This window comes from Fukomys damarensis, unplaced genomic scaffold, assembly GCF_012274545.1.
Source record: "Fukomys damarensis isolate Sample0158 unplaced genomic scaffold, DMR_v1.0_HiC HiC_scaffold_23, whole genome shotgun sequence".
In the NCBI taxonomy this organism is placed as follows: domain Eukaryota; kingdom Metazoa; phylum Chordata; class Mammalia; order Rodentia; family Bathyergidae; genus Fukomys; species Fukomys damarensis.
Window position 1 is genome coordinate 28856229 of NW_022900935.1, and position 10944 is coordinate 28867172.

The window sequence follows — 10944 nt, forward strand, 5'->3', positions numbered from 1 at the left end:
TCAAGGGTAGGCTGGAAACTCTGAATAACCTAAATGTAAAATGACATTAAAATTAGATAAAGAAAATTTTACTTACTGCATTTCATCAGGATCACATTACTTGACTATAATATTTGCTGAGAATAACTTTTTGTTAATTGAAACCACTTTGAAAGTAACAATGTACAAATGACAAAAAGTTTTTCCACTTTTCCTCTGCCCCCAATAAACTATTTAATCCCTGGGATAATATTGTGGTTCACTAGTTGGTTACAACATCCATTGTCTCAGAATATAACTTTTTAGGCTTCAGTGAAAATTATATACAATATATATGATTATCTAATGTTCCTTAATTGTATAAAAATATTTAAGCATATACTGATCTAGCCACAATGAAAAATGGATCAGTAACAGAAAGGTTCTGATCAGTACACTACAACTTAAAATTTGTCCCCAACTGGCAAATGTGCATTCAAAGGAAGGAAAATTCCTCTTCCTTAGGACCTAATTAAATCAGGTAATATGATGGATTTTTTGTTTTCTTTTTTTTTTTTTTTTTTGTGGCTTTTTTGTTGTTGTTTGGCCGTTTTTTTTTTTTTTTTTTTTTTTTCTTTTTGGTACTGGGAATTGAACTCAGGACCGAGTGCTTGCAAGGTAGGCACAGTGCCACTGAGCTAGATCCCCAGCCCTCAGGTAATATGAATTAATAAGAGTAAACTAGATCGTAAGTTCCTCCTCAGCATATGGGGGAAAGCTGCTTTCATAAAGTTGAACACTAGACTACATACAGTTTACATTTAACCCACAGGATAAAGATGCTTCGGTTACTCTCACAGCCAGAAAGGTCATTAGAGAAAATAAAAATTACCTACCTTCTTTACTAAATCATTTGATCCTTGATACAGCACTATAGTATATGTGATAGTGAGATTTAAATCAAAGACCACACAACATCATGTTTTTATAGAATGGTTAAAAATATTTCCAATAATTTTTAGCAGGCTGCAAAAAAGTTTACAAATATTTCTGAAAATCACTGCTACTTTCATAGTGGTACCCTGAGGGACTCCCCAAGATGACTGCAAAATGCATGTGCTACAAACATGTACTAATAAAACAACAACAGCCTGGGGATGTAGCTCAGTGTGACAATCCTGGGTTCAGTCACCATCCCCAATACCACTAAAAAAAACAACTGTTTTTTACTAACTTATTTTACTAACAACCTTAGTAAAATGAAAAGTTACAAAACTATACCTTAGGACCATATTTCTAACTTTAATTAAAATTATTTTTAAGTTCTTCCTAATCTACTTATAACACTAGGACTAATGTCCCATTCATATACTCTACATATGCATAATTACTTTCTTACAGTAGCTACATTATTAGAGGGTCTTCAGACATATAAAAAGCCACAATCTCACAAAATGGAAGGCACCAATTAATATAGTGGATTATCTAAAGAGTTTCCACACATCTATAGGAATTGCACATGCCCTCACAACTTTATTAGGTAAAGGATATCTGTTTTAAATGAAGAAAATGAATCTCAGAGAAGCACTAGCATACATAACATAGTAGTTATATTTTAAATCTTATCTGTGTAATTTCAAAGTACATACCCTGTTTCTTGTATCATGCTGCCAAAAGAGATACAGTGGACCCTTGACTTAAGAATCCATCCGGTTCCTGCAGGCTGGTTGTAACTGAGTCAATATAGCTGAGATCTGGGTGTTTATCTGGCTACACACTATACATAATGAGGCAGATGAATCATCCATTAACCTAATTAACCAAAGTTGTTTGTATTTCAGGTTGGTCATAACTTGAGGGTCCACTTTACACACATCTAAATAAGAGGGGTTTTTTTTTTAATGGTACTGGGGATGGTAAATGAACCCAGGACTGTCACACTGAGGTACATCCCCAGGGTGTTGTTGCTGTTCTTGTTGTTATTTTTTTAGTACATGTTTACAGCACATATATTTTACAATCATCTTGGGGAGTGGGTACATGTACATAGTACAACTTGCTTCTTTTCTTTTAATCCCCTAACCCATTCCTCCCCGGTCCCTCCTCCTCTAATTCTCTTTTCCCAAAGAGCTTAAGACATTGTACCTCAGGGCTTTTCTTATTCTTTATTTGTGACAGGGTCTCACTAAGTCACTAAATTGCCCAGGCTGGGCTCAAACTTGCAATCCTCCTGTCTCATCCTTTCAGAGAAGTGGTACTACAGGTGTGAACTACCATGCCTGACTCTAAAAAATGTTTTAAATGTCCCTATCCCATCCCCATTTCACCAAATGTGTTTGCATTGCTCAACTAAAACATTTTGCTTGTAAAATTTCAGAAATTACTTCCTTTTCCTTAATATGTGTAAAATCTTAAATTTTCAATAGCCTAAATTCAAAATATTTAGCCTAAAATTTAGCAACTCTTCATTCATTTGATGCTCAAATACTGAATGCCGGCTATATGTCATGTGTTAATTGCTGTTTTAGTCCTTGTGACACCTAGCACTAATAGATGAATGCATAAAGATTTCTAAAATGAGAAACTTCATTAACCCCAATATTGGAATTAGAAACAAATGTGCACTTTGTGCTTAAAATGTTCGCCTGAGAATGTTTGCATTACCTTTTCCTCTAAGGAAGAAAACTCGTGTTATTCTAAGTCTTTCTGTGTTCTATCCCTTTTTTTTTTTCATTCACTAATTTTATTGGTACATGTTAGGTATATAATATGCTGACATTCATATTTGGGAATTTGTACTTTTACATAATATATATTGGTTCTTATTTTTCTCCCCATTCTGCTGCCCTCTCTTCAACCCCTCCTGCCCTCTCTCTCGCTATTTACAAAGACTTTGTCTTTGTATCCCTTTTTACAGTAATAAGATTTTGCAACCAGGAAGTAAAGGCAGGAAGTAAAGTGAGGTGGTCCTCAGGATGGAATTACAACCAGATAGATCTTAGTTCTACTTCCAGTTCTAGTAGTTTTTTTATTAGGTTGCCTTACTATATCACTTAACCTCAATTTACCCATCTACAAAGCTGAAATAATTATAATGGTAAAACAAATGGCTTACTGAATTAACTTTCTTTTTTTATTAAGTTTATTGGTATATTTTAGGTATACATTATGATCACATTCATCATTGGGAATTTGTACCTGTACATGATATATTCTGGCTCTTCTTTTTTCCCCATTCTCCTTCCTTCCCTCCCTTCCACTCCTCCTATTTACAAAAAAAAAGATACTTTGTTTCCCTTTTGAAATAACTTTTTAAAAGACTATTCCTATAATACATGATTATTTATTTGTACGCATTTTAGGAAAGCCTATTACTATGATCTAACAAAGGGGAATCAGGAAATGGTGTTAGGGCTCTGGCTTCTCTTCTTACTAATTCTATGACCCTGGGTCAGTCATTTAATCTCCAACAGTCAGTAGATGACTAACAATTTACTCTTCACTTACTGCATGGTACAATTTTTCTCATGCCTTCAAACTGGAGGAAAAAAATTGAAAGAATAAGGGCTGTGGTATCAATCAGAGCTGCTTTCCAGCTACAGAGTCTGAAATAATCATTTAATCTATCTTGAATCTACCTATGTAATCTTAAATTCTTCAGGTCTATTGTGAGGCAAAATGAGAGAAAGCATAAACAAACTATGAATAAGCAAAAAGTATAACACAAACTGATAATTCAAATTATTGAGGGGCCTGAACTAAATTTGGACCTGCTCTGGCAGAGATATTGTTAGCTCAGCCATTTCTATCAAAGTATTCCTACCTTCAAGATTTCGTATTTTTATCTGGGCATAGTGGAGGGGGTAGAGGAGGATCATAAATTTAAGCCTAATTTGGCACTTTAGTGATTTAACAAGACCCTGTCTCAAAATAAAAAAATAAAAATGGTCTGGGATGTAGCTAGGTATGAAGGCCATCTGTTCAATTCCCAGTGACAAAAATAAATAAATAAATAAAGCTCAAATTCTTCAATGGAACCTCATAACTAATAAGTACAGGATCTTTTAACCTGAGCTTCAGGATTTCTGGAAATCATTTTCAAATTTCTGTTTGTTTGCATTTAGTAAGCATTCTCATGGGACAGAATTCATTGCTTTTCATTAGACAGCCGAAGGAATTGATGACTTCAGAACCAGAAAGGGAGAAAGAAATATAGCCTTTAGTTTCGTTAATAGATGAGCAATTTTAACAATGTCCTCAATGAGCTCTGTATTCTTTTTCAAAACTTAACCAATGCACATACATTGCTTTCTCTGCTCTGTGCTTCTTCATTCCTAAACCATCTGCCTACCATCTTCATTGGGCTCACTTCTTATCATTTAAGACATGTGCCTCCTCCTCTAAGAAGCCTTCCTGCACTAACATTCTCACCATACCTACATGACCATAGAATCATTCTCTGGCCTCATAATTCTGTGTACAGATCGACAATGTTTAGATGATAATTTTGTAACTACTCCTCCACTAGGATAGAAACTCCTTGAAGACAGGGACTATGTCCAATATATCTCTGAATTTCCTAGAGTTTAGTACAAATGCTTGGAATACAGAAAGCACTAAATATATTATTTAATGAACTAATAATGTTTTAAATGCTCTGTCGGTGCCCATACCAGATCCCGAGAACAAAAAACTGACAGGCACAAACACCACCAGGCCCATGTCACATCATCCAGTGGCACTGTAACAGAACTTCCAGGCCAGGCATTCATCAAGCACACTTCATGCTATTTTGTAACCACTTCCTACACATTTTTATTCACAACTGGAAACATAAATGTAATATAAGAATTCAAAATATTTTGAGATTAAAAAAATGAATATCACAGTCCACAATATAATGGGGTTTTTTTTCCAGAGAACCATGACACAGAAGTTTACATATTACTTTTGAAATAAAGGCAAGCAAACTGTAATTACTGGCAGGTTGTTTTTTCCTGTTCCCTTCCCCCATAACATGGTTGAAAATATTTAGTAATACAAGTTTTCAATCCTATGTAAAATTTTAGGAGTCTATTTGTATTTTCTTGATATTTTTTCCTTCAATTACTATTAAAAAATGTTCTTTTGAAAGCCTCTTTAGAGACACAAAGTTTCACATGCAACAGTTTGTAAGTACATATATGACAAATAAAAGCATCTTAATTTAGAATTTAAAAGAAGATAAATTTATTTTATAGATTCCATTAAATAAATGGGAAATATTAAAAGCAAAGATTAGCATACTTTCATGTGGTAAACACTATCAATGAATTATTGCAAGCTTTCACCCTTGAAATAATTTTTTATAATCAGAAACATCAAACTCTTCTAAGAATGAAAGTCTTCCTTAAATCAATATTAAATTTAACATCTACACCATTGCTGAAATTTAACAATCAAAAGACTGAAACTCACATAAGACTTTGCTGTTCTTAAATGACTCAAAGATAAAATTGTGTTTTTGTTAATATATACACAAAATATTAACATCTTCTGACCTTTTTAAAGTATGTATATAACTCTCTAATATCTCTTATTGAAAGTAACACTGAGCAAAGATGCTGAAACTGGAGCAAAATGTAACATTTAGACATCAGAGAGACTTAGAAGAAATTAACACATAAAATTCCTGGCCAAAAAAAGGTGTTTTCTATCACAATATTTTTGGGATCTTTAATAAAACCATGCTCATTTGTTACAGATGATAAAAAGTTGACCAAACAATTTGAACTTTTAAAAACATTTCTAAAAAGGGTAAAATAATGTAAGTATACATTCCTTCTCCACAATTTCAAAGTCCTCAAATACTGAACTTTGGTGCCAAGATTAATTTGGGAGCAAAACATGGCCCAAGTTGATAAGAAGCTGTTCATGATTCATAATCACTTAATGTAGATGTGATATTACTGTGTTTGGTTCTAGGGTACTCTAATTGACAGTATATATGTTTTACTACCTTTCCATAATAAAAATAATTTTGAATTCTGAAATATATCCAAAGCTTCCAGACAAGGAACTGTAGGCTTGAATTTCCTCTTTGTTTAAAGGTGATTTTATTACTAAAACTTTAGGAAGAAAATACAAATACACACACATACACACTCACACACACACACAGAGTCCACATACCAATTAAACTACCATTTCATTGGGTGTATAAGACATTATACATTTTCCATACCTCATCTTTAATTCTCAAATAAAAAAATGTTATCATCCTGTTTATAAATAAGAAAACTAAAACCTAAAAGACAACTATTTTGTCCATCTACTAACACAAGAAATCATACAGTATTATGATTTTTAAGACTTTTTAAAATTTCAACATTATCAACAGATAATTTCAGACTCATATAAAGTCATTCTTTTAAAAACAGTTATTTTGCCCAGGTGTTATGGTGAGCCCCAGCACTCTGGAAGGCTGAAGTAGGAGGACTGCAAGTTCCAACACAACCTGGGCAACTTAGCAATGAAGTGAGAGTTTATCTCAAAATAAAATTCAAAAAGGGCTGAGGATGTAGTTCTGAGTGAAAACCCTGGGTTTATTCCCCAGTGCCAAAAAAAAGTTTCTTCACAGAGAAAGTGATCAAGGTACAGTCCATTTCAACAGACTGATTGATAGTAAAATTTCTAGTCTATATGAGCACCTACAAAAATGACAAACTTAGCAATACAGGAAAACAAATTATTTTCCCAGTAGATTTCTTTTTTATTAGTAGGGGGGTTAACCAAGAATTGAACTCAGGGTCTCTTATTTAGCAGGCAGGCACTGCACCACTGAGCTACACCTGCAAGCCATCCCCAGGAAATTTCAAGCAAAATAATTTTATCATAGTTAGAAAGAAAGAGAAAAAAAAAAAAACTAAGATAATGATGCAGGTACAATACAGTGTAAAGCAATTACTCTTACATTTAGTTAACTATAATATTTTCTATTTTCTAATTATGTATTATCAAATCAATGGAGAAAAATAAATATACTGGCATTCATGTACCCATTTGAAAACACCAAATTTAAAAGAAATTTCCTTCTTAAATAGTTACCTGCAGGCTTTAAAAAAAGTATGCATCCCTTCATTTCTCCATGATCCTCAAAATCTACCCCACACAGAGACAAGTTCCATAATAGTTTTGTAACAATTCTATATTCTCCAAAACTTAGTTTCTGCTTTCTTATAATAGCAAAGCAATTAAAGCAAGGCAGAAGAAAAAAGAATGTTTTATAGTCAACACAGAATATTTCAAACTTGTTCTTATATATAAAGCATATGTAATACATTTGAAATTTTTTATATTCAAGACTTCAAATAAACCAAGGAAACAATATTTCTTGGATACATCAAGTATTTCATCTCTAATATCCACAAATATCCTATAAATCATTCCCCTATTACAGATGAGGAAAATGAAGGTCAGAAAATTTGAAACCACTGGGGGAAGGATGGTAGGTAAGAGAGAGAAAGGGAATGAAAGCAAAAATAATTCAGATGTATTATGTTCATGTACCAACTTCTTATGATAAATATAATCACTGTATATTGCAAACATGAATTAATAAAATTAAAAATTTTGAAACCAAGGTCCCCATCTAAAAGTATAAGAAACAGTACTTATATAAAGATTAAAACCCCAGTTCTTTCCACTTCAACTTGCTGGAATATGCTTAGCTTAGAATATTTCCTGGAAGGCAAGAATTTTTATCATGACTGTTATGTTAAAATAGCCTAAAAATTACAATTATATAGCAATTTTCTGCAGATACTGAGCAAGTTGCTCAACTTCGCTGTGTCAAAACTTCACATATAAAACACAGATAATACTAATGTTATAAAGCTGAAGTAATTAAAACACATGAAGTATTTGTACATTGTCTGGAACTAAAATAAACAGTCCATAAGTGTTACCTATTGCAACTAGAAATCACTAGATAGCCATATTGCATACCAGGTGACACCAGCTAATGCTTAATCCAAAGCCAATCCTAACAGTGGACTGTGATCTAGTGGTGAAATTCTCTCTCCTGGAACTCTGAATTAAGAAATAAAGATTGAGACAATTAATAGTGATCAGAAGTTAGATGATATGGGGTTTTACCCTCATCAAGGTTACCAATGACCTCCCTGTTCCTAAATCTACTTGGTCATTCTTCATTTTACATCACTTGATAGCATTCACTCTATTTAGTAATCCATTTATCTTCAACTATTCTTTTGGTTGTACTCTCATGTCTCTGTTTATACCTTCTCAATTTCATTGGGAGGCATTGAAATATTGCAGCTACTCATCCCAGGTCTCTCCTCACTCTAAGCTATTTCATCCATATCTGTGTTAGTCAGCTTTTCATCACTGTGACAAAATACCTGAGATAAACAACTTAAAGGAGGAAAAGTTTATTTGGCTCTTGATCTCAGAGCTTTTAGCCCATGGTCAGATGGCTCTATTGTTTCTGGGGCTGTAGTAAGGCAAAGCACAAGGTGGAAGGGCATGTGGAGCAAAGTTGCTCACCTCATAAAAGCCAGGAAGCAGATGATCTTCCCTCTCAAACCGAACCAAGAGCCTTCTCAATGTTCCCTGTCTCAGTAACGATACCACCAACTATCCAGTTGCACAAGTTAGAAAATGAGAAGTCATGTTTGATAACTCCTTCTCTCTCATCTTCATATTTCACTGTCCTATCAATTTTATTTCCTAAATATTTGTCATTCCTTTCTTCATCTCCACTGTTACTAATAGTTTTCCCTTGTATCCTCTACTCTCCACTATAGCCACAATTATTTTTCTAAGGATTCTAATAATTTCATATTCCCACTTAAAAGTCTTTAATGTCTTACCAATTCTAAATGTATTTAAGTAGTATATCATATTTCCACCTCCCTTCAGGTATTTGCACATAGACTTCCCTCTGCCTAGAAAGCTCTTTGCTCTTCATTTATCCAATCTTTATCATATTTCAGCTAAAATATCACCTCCAGACAATAGGACATCACTTAGTTATTCACTTAACAAATATTTATTGAGAGCATATTATATCCTAGACACAGTTCTAGATATGTAGAATTGATAAAGTAAAGCCCTTGTGGGGTTTACATTATAGTGGAAGAAGACAGCTAATTAAAAATACAAGTAAATTGAATAAGTTCGAAGGCAATAAGTGCAATGGGAAAATCTTGAGGTCCAAGAAAGATAACCAAGAACAAGCACTTTCTAGGGCCTACTTTGGCATCTGGAATGTAGTTAGCATTTAGTAAACAATGTATTTGTCAAGTGAACCAATGACTAAAGGAATGACTATGTTCAAGTTATGAGGGAGCTAAAACTACGTACTCCGAGAAAGACAACCAAGAGCAAGTTCTTTCCAGTACCTACTTTGGTACTTGGCATATAGTTAGCACTTAGTAAATAATGTATTTGTTGAGTGAACCAATGAATAAAAACATGACTACATTCAAGTTATAAGGGACCTAAAACTATAAAATGAGTAGAAAAACTATTTTGTGGAAAAAGAGAGATGTTACTGAAGGAAAAAAGAAACCAAGATGAAGCCTTGAGAGATAATGGTCCCTTGAAACATTCCTGATAGTTTCAAACAGTTTCCATTTTTCAACCCTGTATAGCCTTGCCATAAACACACACACACCGGGGCTGGAGTAATTCAAATGGGTCGCTCTTGTAAACATAACCTATAACATCTAATGAGGATACATATAAAGTTTACACGTGTATACCACTTTCACCACTCACCACCATACATATCCTGAAGCCACTGATTTTCTATACACACTCTGTTATCCCTTAACCTGAAGTTCCAGTTCTTTGGTCTTTTGTCTTTTTAGGGATATTCTTACACTCTTTCCTATACACAAACTACAAAAACCCTTGTTTTCTTCTATAACCCTGTGATGACACCACCAGTGATGTTTTGGTCACTCTCTCTCTCTCTCTAGGCCCAGCCTTATCCACAAGGGTTCCCTCAGAAACAGGATCCTGGGTCTCCCTTCCTATCAGTTTCTGTAACCCTTAAAGGCTATATTCCAGTCCCAGGGATGTGTCCATGCACCTAGTGATTCTAAATGACCTTCAAAATCTCATATACAGTAGCACTCAGGCTGCAACCTCCTCTGGTAGACTACTAAAGGACTGGGGTTCTGTCCGCTCGACTCGTCTCTTTTTAAGGACCCATATAAAGTTTTGTACACTTTGTGACCAGATGTAATCCTGAAGATCCTACACAGAAAAGCACTGTGCTCCCTCTTTGTGGCACTGATATTAAAGTAACATAGCTTCCACATACACCTATCTGCCTCCTCAGAATCAGAACCTCCCCCTTGATGCTTCCCCCACTCTCCACACTCCAAATCTTGCCGCTACAGGGGATCTTTCCAGTGCTTCCACAGGGTTGGGTACGCACTCTCACGACGCAGCCTATCCCTAGGATGAGCCCTCACCACAGGTACCTCGGGATTAGGGGGCTGTGTCCCAGTCCTTCCCAGGCAGGTGCTCACTTAAGAGTGTGCACACTCCTCCCACACGCTCCGACAGCAGGACTTTGAAACTCCTGCCTGCTTCTCAGAGGAGTACACACCTCCTTGACCCCTTACCCGGAGGTCAAAACAGCGCAAAAACACAAGGGCGCCTGAAGAGTACGGCCAGACCTAAATCTCCTATCCCCTCAGGCCGAGGACAGCCCTGCCGCCTCAGCCTTTCTTTAATACACCACTCCCACAGACCTCCCTCAGGCGCCGTCTGGCTCCGCTCCGCCATTTTTTGTTGTCCCTCACTCTCCAAGCCCACGCGAAAACCGCGGGGCAATGGGGAGCGGGTGATGGGATCCACTGCCTGACAGGAGCTCCCTCAGGAAGACGCGGCACGACGGTTGCCTGGGAACCGGCGGCTGCTAGCGCGCCGTCCGCCCGCTGGGGTGGAGGGGGCGCGGTGCGTGCGTCC

The 10944-nt window shown here is 35.7% G+C and overlaps 1 protein-coding gene across 3 annotated transcripts in view; it reads right to left on the minus strand.

The window, feature by feature from the left end:
* The window catches only part of Agbl4 (ATP/GTP binding protein like 4), a 1213327-nt gene extending 1202396 nt beyond the window's left edge, over positions 1-10931 (minus strand). For all 3 annotated transcript variants that reach the window (XM_010610280.3, XM_033767837.1, XM_033767835.1), the window contains exon 1: positions 10728-10931. In XM_010610280.3, the coding sequence (XP_010608582.1) occupies positions 10728-10761 (34 nt within the window). In that variant the 5' untranslated portion in view covers positions 10762-10931. The remainder of the gene's footprint in view (positions 1-10727) is intronic.
* Between the last annotated feature and the right edge of the window lie 13 nt (positions 10932-10944).